General features: G+C 40.2%; 2 protein-coding genes across 2 annotated transcripts in view; one reads left to right on the top strand and one right to left on the bottom strand.

Annotated features, from left to right (window-relative positions):
- svopb (SV2 related protein b) overlaps positions 1–13,494 on the bottom strand; it is a 26,051-nt gene extending 12,557 nt beyond the window's left edge. Inside the window, exon 1 of the mRNA XM_080866044.1 lies at positions 13,395–13,494. The gene's annotated coding sequence lies outside the window, so the exon portion shown is untranslated. The remainder of the gene's footprint in view (positions 1–13,394) is intronic.
- On the top strand, positions 5,847–15,765 carry myo1hb (myosin IHb). Its single transcript, XM_080866030.1, has 31 exons — positions 5,847–6,002; positions 6,387–6,502; positions 7,645–7,843; positions 7,944–8,024; positions 8,181–8,360; positions 8,461–8,559; positions 8,640–8,753; positions 8,871–8,942; positions 9,027–9,146; positions 9,425–9,492; positions 9,579–9,684; positions 9,790–9,870; positions 9,946–10,037; positions 10,135–10,229; positions 10,420–10,466; positions 10,651–10,731; positions 10,820–10,925; positions 11,040–11,157; positions 11,275–11,388; positions 11,487–11,563; positions 11,645–11,713; positions 11,832–11,916; positions 12,038–12,200; positions 12,283–12,366; positions 12,938–13,031; positions 13,262–13,317; positions 13,426–13,561; positions 13,663–13,733; positions 15,081–15,178; positions 15,301–15,400; positions 15,476–15,765. The coding sequence occupies exons 1-31, from the start codon at positions 5,877–5,879 to the stop codon at positions 15,500–15,502; spliced, it is 3,075 nt and encodes a 1,024-aa protein (XP_080722156.1). The 5' UTR covers positions 5,847–5,876; the 3' UTR covers positions 15,503–15,765.

Raw genomic sequence — 15,765 nt, 5'->3', positions numbered from 1 at the left:
GTTAAAGTTACAGGATGAAAAGAAAACTTAATGCAGTTTTGAACAGAATCCAGAAATTATTACTAAATATGATGCTGTGCAACTGTAACCATATGCTGTATATGTTGTATAATATCAGAGGCATCAAAGCTACGCAGTACTTGCTTGCTCTTCTCTCTACCAATACGGGCAGTAAATACTGGACACTATATGCTAATCCGTATCAATATAACAGAGTATCTCCTCTGTTAGAGGACAAGGTGAACAGTTGGCTAAAAGGCTGTGAATTGTGTATTCACTTGTTCCGCCATAAACAAAAGGTTTGCTTACTGTCCCCATGAGTAATGCATTTTTAGTAAAATCTTTATTTGCCAGAAATGCAAGAACGTTTCCAAAGATAGCGCTGTGGCTTTGTGGCTTGTTACGGCTGCTTGTGTGAAACAGTACCAACAGAGGAGGTACAGTACTTGACCGGTGTGGTGGAGGCCTGTTCAAGGTCAGGTTTCTTTAGACACCTGGAGCCCCTTAAATGTGTGTTGCCCTGGGTGATGCACGGTGTCAGTCAATGGCCCACGAGGAGTGCTATCTCTTTCAGGACCCTAACTGCCACTTTGTGGCTGGGTAACAGGATCCTGCACCATACTGGATAAATAGGGACAATGGAGCGCCCTCTCGGGTGATGGTCAACCAGTCAGATAAACTTTCCTGTTCAAATGTGATGTTTACAATAGGTGCTCATTTCATATTTCATACAAGCTTGCTGTGTTTTGTTTGTTTACACATTTTTTGTTTTGTTTTTTTAGTGTCCAGTTTGAATCAGATGACAGTGTGCCAAGAAAGCCAACCTGTTATCTATCGCCTCTTTGCTTTTTCTCCATCCTCTCGCAGCATAGTTCGGTTTTCCTGCCTGATTTGTGTTCAGCAAAGGTCAGATTTCCTTTGAGTGGCAGAAAATCCCTGCCCTGCACTCGCTGCCCAGTGAAACATCCAATAACAGATGCCTACAGAGTGCCAACAACAGGAGACTGCCCTTGCAGTTTCTGGTTTTACTACTACTGCTGTTATATTTCAGTCTACTGTCTTAAATCAGAGTCTGATAGAAACTAAACAGAAGCATATTTACAAATGTTTCTGATAAAAAAAAAATAATATATTTTTAAAACTGGAAACTGTTTTGCAGACATTTTTTCAGCTATCTTAATTTTGTCAATCTCTATTTAAAAAAACCTCTTCTACATGCTTTGCAGTCATTAAACCATATAGCTGACTTTGGTTAAGTTTAAATTCATTATTTTGCTTAAGGTGGATTCTCTCTGGTTACTCATTCTTCTTCTTACTGTCCAGTGAAATGCATGCTAGATTGATTGGTGATTCTAATAGTCACTCTGAGGTAGGCCTGTGTTATTGTGATGACTCAGCCTTTCACCCTATGACGTCAAGAATAGGCTCTGGCACCACTGCCACCTTAAAACTGGACAAGCAGCTGGATGGCTAAATGGATGTTGTTTACTGTGATTAGTATCTCCTCATTTTTGCTGAAGTATACCTTTGTGCAGTTTTTTTTCCCATTTCTTTTAAAGGATGGACGCAATAATCAAGTTTGTAGTACAAGAAAACTGAGGGACTAATTAAAGGAAGATTTTACAGGAATGTTGTATGTAACACGTTAGTTTAAAGTCTCACATAGTTGTTGAATTGGGTTGATTTTGATGCATCTACCCAATGGATTGCTGGAGAGATGTGGAATTTTAATCCTGAAGGAGACTACAAATTAAAAAAACAAAACAAAAATAAGATGTAACACTTCCCTTCAAGGGAACAAGTGTACCTGAAGTACATCACCAAAATACCCCATAACAGAAACACTGGGTCCTGACACTGTCGGGGTCAAGGGTTTCAGTCTTTCCTTTAATTTGTCACCCATGTTGCATCTATCTACACATGCCCCCGCACACAGATACATATTTGGAGCGAAGCTTCCTTTGTTGCGCACTCACTATATTATTGATGGTTTCCTATTGAAGGAAGCAGAGACTGTAATCTATCAGAGTTTCCTGTGTTCCCTTCAATAAAACCCAGATGTTCAGCTCAGTTGAGAAAAGGTACCTGGAGGCACGCACACTGAGGATCTTAGTGGTAAGCAGCTTTATGCGAACAATCTTTTCTCTGTTTTAATGATCTCATAATTACATAATTCATTTTATTTTGATGTGAATTTCTGCTGGGTCAGTAGATCAGCAGCTTGTTTCACTGGAGACTGTCAGTGTCAGTTACTTTGACTTAGTGACAGGTCAACTTGGCAGTGATGAGAGCTGAACTACTGAAGCGCAGTGCTGGACGGCTCTTTCATAACATCGCAGCACCGTAATTAAAGTGCATTGCTGATCGTTTTACCTCGCATAAAATTCGTTGTGCATTAAGCAGCGGAACATATCCTGTATTTATGCATACTAAAATAAATGTTACTACCCGTGGGCTTTTGAAGTTGATCAGATTTATATTTGTGTCAACTTTTGCTTAATACCTTTTTTCTTTTATTTTGTCTTGTGTTTTTAAAGAGGCATTTAGCATTACTATCAGCTTACTATTTAGGATACATGGATTTTTTGGTGCTCAATATATCCCTGTCATGAACAAGATTAATGGCTCTTAAAAAGAAACAGCAGCAGATTAGATAGTGGTGGCTGAATTTAGATTTATCATGAGCACAGAGGATGTGGCCAAGGCCAGAAATGGCTCTGACTGGAAGTCACAGATATAGGGACAAACATTCAGGAAATTAGGTGCCCATTGGGACATTTACCATATATCCTAGGCTGACAAGACTGTAAGTATGTGTGTGTGCATGTGCTCCTCACTGATGAAAACCTCAACAAAAACAGGATAATTTTTGAAGACACAAAGGAAAAAGGTGGGGCACATGTTCCATCCATCCCATCCAAACAGCAGGGATAATAATAACACATTATCTGTAGAGTAGCTTTTGTAATGTTGTTTGACTTCAGCTGCGTCAAATATACAGCCTGTGGATCACAACTGGCCAACAAGCCAGAACTGTCCAGTCAGCAGTGGCGTGTCTAGAAAATTTTTGTTGGGGGGGCCAGGTAGGGGCACAGATTTGGAGAGAGGTGGCAGATGTAATTGGCAGATAATGTTTAAAAATAAATTCTACCAACTGTTAACCATAATTCAATAATCCTGTAAACCTAATAACTGAATGCGCTTTTAACTCTTATTAGAATGAGATTTTAACCACTACGGTGCAAAGTTTTTAGATACTGCGTTGATAAAGTACAAGAGATACAATCAGTGCTTTGTCAGTGTTTACTCAGCATTCAAGGACAGCAATATTTGCATAGTATTTTTACTGACATATAGTGCACATATGTTTTGGGCAAAAACATTTTTAATATTAAAATATGAACATTTGTAACAAACAATTGACAAATTAGCCAATTCCAATGTAAAACTTTATCTGCCTGTTAAAAAAAGAAGATAATCTTCTCACAAACTGGTGTTTGATTTTGAAACAGGAAAAAAGTGGAGAAACAAATGAAAAGACTAACATTTGAATAAAACCTGAAAGCAAGTAAATACTTTCTATGCTGCCTTATGGTAAACTTTGGTAATATTGATCAAGAGCAACACTGGCTGATGATGAAATACAGTCAGCTGGCATGGTGACACTGCCAGTATTAACCTGCAGGGCTGGACCGGGACAGAAAATCGGGCATTTTGACTACAGACCGGCCCACCAGGTATTAAAGCCATAAAGCCTTTGAATGAAAACAAATGCTGTTGTGACAGTGATGTACAGTCTTGTTGGTATATGTATGATTTCTATACATTTTACGTCAGATAAAAACTTTGGTTGTAAGATTTAGAGTTACCAGCTGTCAGCTGCTTAAAAAAGGATCCTGGTGTTATTTGTCTCTCAGAAACAGTTCATAACTTCCCTTCAACTCATTCATGTCACCTAAAAGGTAAACCTGTTTCTCCATCACCTGTTCAGCTCTGATGATTCAGTAAGGACATCTCCTGGTTTCATCTTCATGTTTCCCTCTCATCACATAACCAAACCGATATCATGACCAGCAGCTTTACAGCTGTGGCTCCAGCAAACATCAGCTGATACTAGAAATTAATATTAAATAAATTCTAACAACAGCTGATCAAGCTTAAACGTGCTGCTGTTGTTTAGAGCGACATCCGCTGGTTTCCTCTTTCTGGCGCAAAGTGGGCGATAAATAAACAAGAGAGAAAAGCCGATCAGCTGATCATTGATCAGTTTAATGATTGAAGTAGCAACAGGAGAGGGAGGGAGAGAGAATGAGAGAAGAAGAGGCAGCTGTGCAGCATAACGACAGAATAACTCCTTTGTGTCTTTTTTTCATTATAGCGAAAGTCCGGGACAAACTGCGTCTCTTCTCAGCTCAATACGAAACGTGTAATATTTTCTCTGAATGAGGGACCATTCCATTTTTTAAGGAGCCGTTGGCAACTCTACTAACTAACCTTATGAATAAAATAAAGTTCACTATCAGTAACATCATAGCACCCACCCAGCTGTATAAAAACTCCGTCAAGCTGGCTAGATCGCAGTACGAGTTATTGTAACTGACGGTAAAAAGTCAGCACAACGAAAATAAACTCCACCTAAACTTGGTTTATGTCTGACCCAGATAGACTGCAGGTCATAACTTCTTACCTGGAGTTCAGTTCACCTGACACTCGGACTGGCGGCTGCCTCGGGTCTCTCCTCCTGCCTCCCCTTCCCTCATCCACCTGCTGGCCTCTGTGGAAGCTCCGCCATAGCCACCACCAAACAACTGAGTTATTTTTACACATCGACCTGCATCTGGCCAATCCACCACCTCTTATTGTTCATGCCATTACCAAAAAAAAAAAAAAATAAGTCACCGGGCATATCCCCGGTATGCCCGATGGCCAGTCCAGCTATGTTAACCTGCAACCAAATCTGCAGCTCCATACAGCAATGTTACGACTTAGATTATATCTTATAACTCATAACTCTTATGTTAGCTGCCCTCAGTAGCATACTGTCTGAAATATTCGACGGCTGCAATAATTCTTTAAGTGTTATTTTTTCCTTGGTATTCTAATTTCACCGAAGTTTACTAAACTCAACAAACTTGATATTACTTACCGGGACATTGATTCTGTCCTCATTTTCTTTCACCGAAAAATTGTTTCCTGCAGTGCCGTCTTTCGTGCTTGGCTCTCCTACCTTTGCTAACGTGATGCACGTAGCGCAGAAGCCGATGCTGCATTCACTTACACTCGGATATCTCAGCTTCACCGTGAAAACATAATCGGACATTTGATTGAATTTTATTGTTTTGCCTTTGGGGTGGCACCTGGGGTGGCCAGTCTGGTTGGGGGGGTGGCCTGTGCCCCCCCAGGCCACCCCGCTGGACACGCCACTGCCAGTCAGGACAGCTGGGTGGATTTGCAAAGCGTGAGAGGTGCAGTGCCCAAGGGGGGAGATTTTGCACGATTTTGCATGAGGAAACATTCTGTTGTAAATTAAAGATGGATCAGTCATTAGAGTGGTTGTGGTCGCTGTCAATTTAAACAGCCAGATGTGGGAATCTTCATCGGTTTATAGCCTTCTTACTGATAAAGACATTAACCACCTGTCTCATCATCTTTCTACCAAGTAAAAGCCATGAAACTAAGCGCCAGTAAACTGACTGATAAACATTGCAGATGGTTTTTCATTTGTTTTGTAAATTAATGGTTTGATAATACTGGCATTGGTGCTTTTGCTCACTAAACTAAAATGAGCATGATACCCCTTTTGTATCTAATTTCACTGATGGGTTGCTTCTTTGGCCTAGAGCCTGGAGGAACGGTGTAATCGTATCCTGAGAAACATGGAGGCCTCCCTGACAGCCCGGGATCGCGTTGGCATCCAGGATTTTGTTCTCCTGGACACCTACACGAGTGAGACTGCCTGCCTGGACAACCTGAGGAAACGGTTCCACGAGAATCTAATTTACGTGAGTCTTTCCTGTGTGGTGTCATTTTGGGTAGCCTTTCACTTTCGCTTACTCTAATTAAACATTATGCCCTCAACCTTCAACCCCACAACGCCCTAATGCTGCGTTGTCTTCTGCTGAATCGGGCTCTGCGTGTTGCTGAGTCAGCAGCTCTGGTTCTTTTCATTTGCAGAGTGAGCACTATAAAGGTCAGTGCTACCCACTGGGTCATGACAAGTGATTAACTGAACTTATTTCTTTTGCTAAAATTACTTATCATTGTTAAGCTACATGGACAGCACATTGCCGGAAATCTTCTCATAATGTCACGTAATGTTCAAGGAAAACAATCATCAAAAGCAAGAGTTGCAGACCATAAGTTATTTTCCTTGTCTTTCTCCACAGACTTACATCGGGACTCTTCTCGTCTCAGTCAACCCATATAAAGAGTTAGACATCTACAGCAAGAAGCAAATGGATACCTACATGGGAGTCAACTTCTTTGAGCTGCCGCCTCACATGTAAGAGTTGTTTCTGGCATGTCATTTGTGTAGACTGTACATAAAAGATGTACTTAGCTACCGTGACGTCAGTGGTTTGTGGATTAGCACTCTGAAACTTCAGATTGGCCTTTTGACCTTTGATAACTTTGACTTGATCATGTTTTAGAGAACAGGGTGGTGTTTAAGGGATCAGCTAACGCTACCTAGTTTGGTTAGCAAGGCGCTTCTGTAGACTGGGTCGTAAACTGATATTGTTTCCTTCATGACAAAAAAGGAGCACAGACATTTCAAACTGCAATCCATACTATTTATCACATAGTTAAGGTTACAGTTTGGACTCATCCACCCTGGTACTGTGTATTCAAAAAGTTATCACAAAACCACAAACACTGCTGTGCTTCAGTAAAGTGGCTCCATTTAGCTGAAGGCAACAGCTAGTCACTTGTGCTGACATCCACCATCATCCATCCATCTGTTCATCCATCCATCTGTTCATCCATCCATCCATTTTCTGCCACTTGTCTAGGCCTAGCAGTATAAACAGAGTCCAGACCTCCCTCTTCCTGGCCACAAGAAAGAAACCCAAACCATTTTTTGTTCCAGGCTGTAAATGTGTTTAATTCTGTTCTAAAGCTTCGTGTGAAAATTCAGTTTCTTAATGATCAGATTTATTTGGCATGCCTTTATTCCATATTAAAATATCTCAGCAAATGAAAGAACAAATGGATTTATGATTCCTGGCAAATGAATGAATCCTACTGTCTTTGCAAATCCCTGACCTACCTGTAGATCACGCAAAGTTGACATTTGGTTGATAGACTTTAACCATCTTGACAATTACCGAATGGACATTGATGGTCCCCAGAAGACTGAACTGGATGATTGTAATACATTAATGTGAGATACAATATGACTAAATCAGCCTCAGTTATTGCATTTTCTGGTGATTAGTAAATACAAGTACGGTAAAATGAAATCTTGAGCACTGTTAACATGTAACTGGTAGAAATACCATGTTAGCAATATGACTGTGAATATGCTGACAATCACAAAAGCATTATAGCTCAGCTTCAAAGAACTCTTTGACTTGATGGATTGCCTCATCTTAAAAATAAAAAAATGTGATTTTGTTAGCCTCTGACCTCTCGCTGTGCTTTCAGTTATGCGCTGGCAGACAATGCCTTCCGCACAATGATGTCTGAGTTCAACAACCACTTCATCCTCATCTCAGGGGAGAGTGGGGCCGGAAAAACAGAGGCCTCAAAGAAAATCCTTCAGTTCTATGCTGTCAGCTGTCCAAGTACCAAAGTCCTCAACAATGTCCGTGACAGACTGCTTCTTTCCAATCCCGTGCTTGAGGTCAGTGTCCTGGATGTGCGTGGTAAAGCTTCTGCTATGCAAGATCCTGTGCAGTTTTTTTAAAACACAATTTCTTCCTTGTTTTGTTTTCAAATTTCAGGCTTTTGGAAATGCCAAAACCTTGAAGAATGACAACTCAAGCCGCTTTGGAAAATATATGGACATCCAGTTTGACCACCAGGTAGACAAATCTAAATCATGTTGCAATGCCTAAGGTGAAACCTTAGGTATTTAGTCTTCCAAATTATAAAAAACAAAAACAAAACAAAAAAAATAAAACTCGTGTCTAAAACCTTAGGCATTTACTACATGTTAAAGATTACCTTTTCACTTTCAGGGTGGTGCAGTTGGGGGTCACATTCTCAGTTACCTGCTGGAGAAGTCCCGCGTGGTCCACCAGAACCACGGAGAAAGAAACTTCCATATATTCTACCAGCTGGTGGAAGGAGGAGAAGAAGATCTGCTCCGCTGGCTTGGTCTAGAGAGAAACTGCAAGCACTACCGCTACTTGGTGCAGGTCAGGGAAATAATGCACTACATTCATGCTGCTTATAACCCCCCCCCCCCCCCAAAAAAAAGCTGACATCTTTACTGAACTTTTTAATTGATTTTTTCAGGGGAATTGTGCCAAAGTCAGCTCTATCAATGATAAAAGTGACTGGAAGACGGTACGGAAGGCCCTGTCTGTTATAGACTTAAGCGAAAGTGACATTGAGGTGAGGATGCACATTAAGTCTTTGTACAGTCTTTGTGTTGGAGATTAATTTAAAATCATTTATCTCTGGATTTCATACAGAACCTCTTTGGAATAATTGCCAGCGTGCTCCACATGGGAAATATAAAGTTCGAGGCAGATGCTCGAGGATACGCCATGCTTAACAACAACCAGGAGATGCAATGGGTGTCAAAGGTAAAATCCAAGAAAACAGCACGTAGTATAAACAATTTGTCCCCCTTCATGCAACTTACTGATGATACCGCGAAGAAATTTGATGCCACATGATTTGGTTTTCTATTCTGGTTGCAGTTGCTGGGGATTCCTAACCAGGTGCTACAACAGGGCTTAACCCACAGAAAGATCGAAGCCAAATCAGAGGAGGTAGCATATACATTAACTTATAAAATAATTTTAACTTGCTTGAAATGCTAAATTACCTTAATTGACATTATTCTGATCTTAAAGGTATTTAGTCCTTTCTCTGTGGACCATGCAGTGTATGCCAGGGACGCCCTTGCCAAAGCCATCTACGGCCGCACTTTCAGCTGGCTAGTCAACAAGATCAATGAGTCGTTAGCTAACATGGTGAGCAACAAAGCAACCCAACTTATTGTTCTCACAGAAAGAGGGAGTGATTTGGGCTAACAAGGTTAGGAAGCAGTCCTGAGGTAGTCTACTGACAGATTTTGAATCTGCACACATCTGATTTGAATATCTGGCAGTCTTTTTGGGCACAGTGTAATTTTATTGGCTCAAAGTAAAGTCAGCACATGAGCTTGAAATGCTTTAGAAGTGCTTGTCTACAGCATGTCTGATCTCAGTGTTAAAACCCTGTCCTATTATATGTGCACTTCTATATAAAGGACTCCTCCAGGAAAACCGTGATTGGCCTTCTGGACATCTATGGGTTTGAGGTTTTCAGTGTAAACAGGTGAGATCATGCACAGAGAGACTGATTCTTCAGTAGAAAAGGTGTCAAATTAAAGACAGTGACAATGACTAATTTCTGTTTTATAGCTTTGAACAGTTTTGCATCAACTACTGCAATGAGAAGCTGCAGCAGCTTTTTATCGAGCTGACCCTGAAATCAGAGCAGGAGGAGTACGAGATGGAAGGAATCGAAGTAATACGATTATTCAGTCAATTTGCTTCACATATGTGGGCTCAAGAACAGCTGATTTACAAGAAGAAAATAATGTTCTTCTGTTTTTTTCTCTCTTTTACACAGTGGGAGCCTGTGCCATATTTCAACAACAAGATCATCTGTGATCTTGTGGAGGAGAAATTCAGAGGAATCATTTCTTTACTGGTAAAAAAAAGGCATCACATCAAATACTGTGCTGATGAACCAAAACATGCCATAATTCCCGCTGTCCTCTCATAGGATGAGGAATGTTTAAGGCCTGGAGAGGCCACAGATCTCACCTTCCTGGAAAAGATGGAGGACAAGATTGGTGGCCACCCTCATTTTGTCACGTGAGTTTTTACAGGTGACATGTGGTGAATTAATGTTGTCAACAAACAATCAAACTACAAGTATAATACAAATCTACACTAACTACATTTCCTGCAGACACAAACTTGCAGACCAAAAGACGAGGAAAACTCTGAAAAGAGGAGACTTCCGCCTCCTCCACTACGCTGGGGAAGTTACATACTGTGTTGTTGGTAAGACGTTAAATACTATTGATATTTTTTTTCTGTTATAATGCCACTGAATTAGTCAGTGTAACAACAGAAAAATGCTGAAATGCGTCAATAGTGTCATAAACCCGGCGAACTGACTACATGTTTACAGACGTACTACAGAGCAAATAGCTTCACTCTTGAAGCTTCTTTTTGTTCTTTAAACTTTCAGGATTCTTGGACAAAAACAATGATCTTTTGTATCGAAATGGGAAAGAGGTAATTTAACTGTTATGTAATTTAACCCAGTAAAGATGACAGTTTGGTGGATGGTGATTCCTCATTACAAAAAACGTGACTTCTAGTAACCCTATTAAATAATGCAAACAGGAACTGAAATGATGCCTACAAATGTGTAACTGCCTAACCTTTTAGATGCTTACAGTTTTCCTGTTCTCCTTAGGTTATGCGGCAGTCCAAGAACGCCATCATCAAACACTGTTTTCCTTCTACTGAACCGGATAGCAAGAGGAGACCTGAAACTGTAAGAGCAATACAAGATATAGAAACTCGGTGTCTCACCAATGTCAGTGAATTTAGGAGTAATCGGCCACTTTCCTGTGATTCCTCAGGTAGTGACTCAGTTTAAGAATAGCCTGGTGGGTCTGACTGAGATCCTAATGATGAAAGAACCCTGGTACGTCCGCTGCATTAAACCCAATGAAGCCAAGCAGCCAGGTGAGGCCTTGAGTATCAAAAATCTGGTATTTCAATAAAGAGACATCCTAGTCAGTCTAGATTTAATCAGCACATGCTGCTGCTGACCTCTTAGTGTTGTGGTGTCTCCTGCAGGACACTTTGATGACGTGTTGGTAAGGCATCAGGTGAAATACCTGGGACTGATGGAACACCTGAGAGTCAGGCGTGCTGGTTTTGCTTATCGTCGCAAATATGAAATCTTTCTCCAGAGGTAGCACGCTGGCACTCCTCTAACCTTCAGTTAGTTACGTTAATCTTTTTCATGCAAAATGAAAAACAAAAACAAAAATCAGGATTCTTTTGTCTTCTGCTAACCTTCTGTGCTCAGGTATAAACCTCTGTGTCCTGACACTTGGCCCAACTGGAAAGGAACTGCAGCAGAAGGTGTGAGGTGTCTGATCAAACACCTGGGCTATAAATCTGATGAGTACAAGATGGGAAGGTAGGCAGAACGGATGAGTATCATATTTCAGATGGGTACTGCTGACTAACCTGGAAAAAGACATTTTTGGAAATCTCTCTGTTTGCCTTCATTGCAAGGACAAAGATTTTTATCCGCCACCCGAGAACTCTGTTTGCAACAGAAGATGCTTTTCAAGTCTGCAAACACAAGCTGGGTGAGATATTGCGCTGAAAATGTATTTTTGTTTCTATAGTAAACATCAACAACCTTTTCAACCTTTTAACCTTTACTGCAGCAACAAGGATTCAGGCAAAGTACAAAGGCTACAAGGTGAAAGGAGACTATCTAAAACAGAGAGAGGCTGGTAGGCCATGACATTTGTTTATAACCTATTAGTTAATGGTCCAGAACCATCTTGATTTATCAGCTCCTACTACACTTAAAACACGTTAAACAAACAATGTCTTGTCTAATCAAAATAGCCACAAAGATTGAGACCTGCTGGAGAGGGATGATGGCTAGGAGGGAACGTCAGAGGAGAGCATGGGCTGTCAAGGTCATCAAGAAGTAAGTTAACATGTTTGACAGTTAAATGGCTGCTGATGCTTGCAGGACGGTGTAATGGCTGTGAGAGAGCCATTTGGGAACTTTTATTAAGTGAGGTTACCGATTTATTGATTTGTTCCAGGTTCATTAAAGGTTTCATGAATAGACATCAACCGGCCTGCACTGACAACAGCGAGTACCTGGCCTTTGTGAGGCACAGCTACCTCACGCGGCTCAAGGAAAACCTTCCCAAAACCATCCTGGAAAAAGACTCTTGGCTCACTCCTCCTCCTATATTGCAGGAAGTGAGTGATATTTAAATGTCAGGCTGCATTTTTTGTAATATCACATAACAGAGCCCGTTCAACACTCCTGTTCATCCTCCAGGTTTCCCAGGTCTTGAAGAAGATCTACATTCGCCACATGGTGAGGAAGTACGTTCGAGGGATCACTCCCCAAAGGAAAGCACAGGTACAATCCGTCGTACGTGAGCAGGAAGTTCAATAAATGTATAACATAACCTAAACTTGCTCTGCCTGTCACCAGTGTTTTTTATACCTACATTCTTGATTTCTTGATTTTCTACATATTTGTCACACTTAAATGTTTCAGATTATCAAAGAAATCCTAGTATTAGACAAGCATAACTTGAGTAAATACAATTTTTTTTTCATTTATTAGGGCAAAAAATCTCTCCAAATCCACCTGTCTCTATGTGACATTGCTCCCAAACCTAAAACTGGTTGGATTAAGGTTCAGGCTTTGACTAGACCACTCCAAAACCTTTATCTTGGTTACTTTTCTGAGCCACCCAGAGGTTGACATGTTAGGCAGTGGCTCTCACTGTGGTTCAGTGAAGTCCCAAAGCCAAAAATATCGCTTTGTAATTCTTTCCAAACTGATACATGTCAATGACTTTGTTTCTCATTTCTTCTTGGGTTTCTTTACATCATGACATGATGTGTTATTTCTGGAAGCAGTTTGTGCAACAGATTTCCAAGGTTGATCTTAAAATACTCTCTGTTAAACATCTTCTTTGCAGCTGCTGTTAAAAGCACAGACCAGCGCCTTGTTCAAAGGGAAAAAAGAAAACTATCCCTTCAGTGTGTGCAGACCATTCGCAGACACCAGGATCTGTAAGACTACAGTACCATTAAAGTGGACTTACATGCATAAAATAGATAAGACTACAGTAGTTTATGTGATTTGAAATGGAAGACAGAATATATAACACTAATCTGCTACAGTTTGACGAATGCATGGACTTGTTTACTGGCAATTATTGTTGTTTCTGCAAACCCTCTCCTGCTGCTAAATATATGATGGACTGAGCGATTGCTGTTTTCACTGTTCTCACTTTGTTAAGGTGCACAAGATATAAGCATCAAGGTGCTTCAGATGATTCAACATGAGAAAGTCAAGGTAAATTATAATATTAGTATTTAGTCAGCACACTGTCTTTGACGTGTGTGTGGTTGTCTGTTTGTTTGTTTTTTCACCTTCTCTGATCTTTGAGCGGGACCTCCACAGTACAGCGTACCTGTGGTGAAGTACGACAGGAACGGGTTCAGACCTCGACTCCGGCAGCTCATCTTCACCCAGGAAGCTGCCTACCTGGTGGAAGAGGCTAAGATCAAACAGCGGATAGATTACAGCTCACTGAAAGGTAACAAGTGAGGAGATAAAACAAAGAAAACATTGTTATCTGCAGTATATAAACATACAGTTATTTTATCAGTATTTTAAGGTTAACCTTGTTTTTGCAAGGTGTGTCAGTCAGCAACCTCAGTGACAACTTCCTGATTCTTCATGTCACGTGTGATGACAGCAAGCAAAAGGTACCTGCACACCGCTGTCCACAGCCATCTTAAAAGTTTTAACATTATACCGTTTATACTCTACAGATGGGCAACCAATAAAATGAAAAACAAAACTCAAATGTTAAACCCTAAAGTGAGTGGATGTGGAAGATCATGCTGTAGGGAGGGCCAGGGAAGGATTACCACAAATCAGTACAAAGTTGTTCTAAGTGGTCACTGTTACCCTTTGGTCAAACATTTCTGTACTAAAGCAGTGGTCTCTTCCAGCGTGATAATGCCTTCAATCAGTAGGACACAAGAGTTCGCTAAATAGCTTAATAAATATGAAAATGATGTGAATCATTTAGTGTCTGGACTTCACAACCGCTGGCACCATTATTAAAACACCAAGGACATTTAAAAACATTTTGGAGTGTTTTTCTTATAATAATCACTTTCAGGTCTTTAAATTTAAGATGAAAAATATCCAGTATATGTACAAAAGTACTGGGCTAACTACACATTACAGCTTGAGGAGCCATGGAAACCCTCACCATGAAGCTCCCAGTGCAGTTTTTGTGCTGATGCTAATCCCAGAGGAGGTTTGGAGCGTTGCAGTTACTGAGTCAGGAGAACAATGGCAAATTTTATGGAACACGAGCCCCAGCAAACCTGCTCTGTAACTTAATACAGTCTGTCATGGATGAGTCACTGTTGATCCTTATGGAAGCTTGTTTCTGCATCTGAATTTTTTTCTTTGACTCAAAAAACATTTTTCCTACCAGTAAGTCATAATTTTGTATTACTATCTCATAATTTTAATGTAAGAACCCAAATTTTTATGGTTTTTGTCTGTTTTTTGGGGTCAGTTTAAAAAAAATTTCTCAGTAGTTTGAGTTAGTAATTCTCAGCCCAACACTCAGCCTAAATTTGAATTGGTAAGTCAAAATCTTAAAATAACAATCTGAAATTTGGACTTTTCAGTGACAAAAACAAACATTCATATTTCCTAAATGCTTCCACTTTTGTTTAAATACTTAATAAAGCTGATCTTGGGATATCTAGGAAGAAAGAAATTTCACTACCTGACTTGTTACAATGGTTGGGTCCTATTATCACACAAGTGTCACACTTGAATTCAGTGAGCTCTTTAAAACAACCTGTTATTTCACAAATGTTTGTAAAAGCTGACTGTGGTAAAGGAACTGAAAACACCTGAATTCAAAGATTAAAAGGTGTGGCCCGGTACTTTAGTCCATATAGCGTACGTCAAATATGTCTAAAGAAACTGTTGGAGAGACCATAAATTAAAGCAGTTCATGTCTGCCATTTAGATTCCAGAGGAAAAGTCACAACGTTTAACAGAGCACTGATTTGTCCTTTCAGGGTGATCTGGTTCTGCAGTGTGACTTCCTGTTTGAAGCCTTGACTAAGCTGAGTGTTATTGTTAACAAGCAGAACTGCATCCACGTGGTGCAGGGCAGGTACAGAGTCTGCATCGTGTGTGGCAATATTTGAATTTGAAATATGAAAGTGGTAAAAATCATAAATAATAAAAATCATAAATAATCATAAATAATTATATATATATATTTTTTAAATGCAGCGTGCGGTTTGACATTCAGCCGGGCAGAGAGGGGTTTGTCGACTTCAAGAGTGGCCAGGAGTCGATGGTCTACAGGGCAAAGAACGGCCATCTGATGGTGGTGAGTCTGTAATTCAGACAATGACAACTTATTACTGAAAACACGAGCAACTGACTGAGCTCTTTGTGTTTTTAGGAGTCAACAAAAACCAAGTCAAGATGAAGATGCCAGTGCTGTGGGATTAATGGTGCTCCTTAAGCCTCAGAGTTGCAACAGCCATGCTTACCCTGTAATCCTGCTCAGTGGCTATTTACATTATTAAAGGCAACTTTATACTTTTGCATCTTCATTAAAATGTTATACAATGAAGTATATTCTGTTATTACCCAAATGCTGCCAATAACTTAGCTGTAGAAAGTTCTTACTTACAATGTCAGCAGCTCTCCGTGTTCATGATATTTGGATTTGAAATAATCTCTATGTAA

This window comes from Rhamphochromis sp. 'chilingali' (genome assembly GCF_963969265.1).
Source record: "Rhamphochromis sp. 'chilingali' genome assembly, chromosome: 2".
NCBI classification, from domain to species: domain Eukaryota; kingdom Metazoa; phylum Chordata; class Actinopteri; order Cichliformes; family Cichlidae; genus Rhamphochromis; species Rhamphochromis sp. 'chilingali'.
This window is presented reverse-complemented; position numbering and strand designations above follow the sequence as displayed.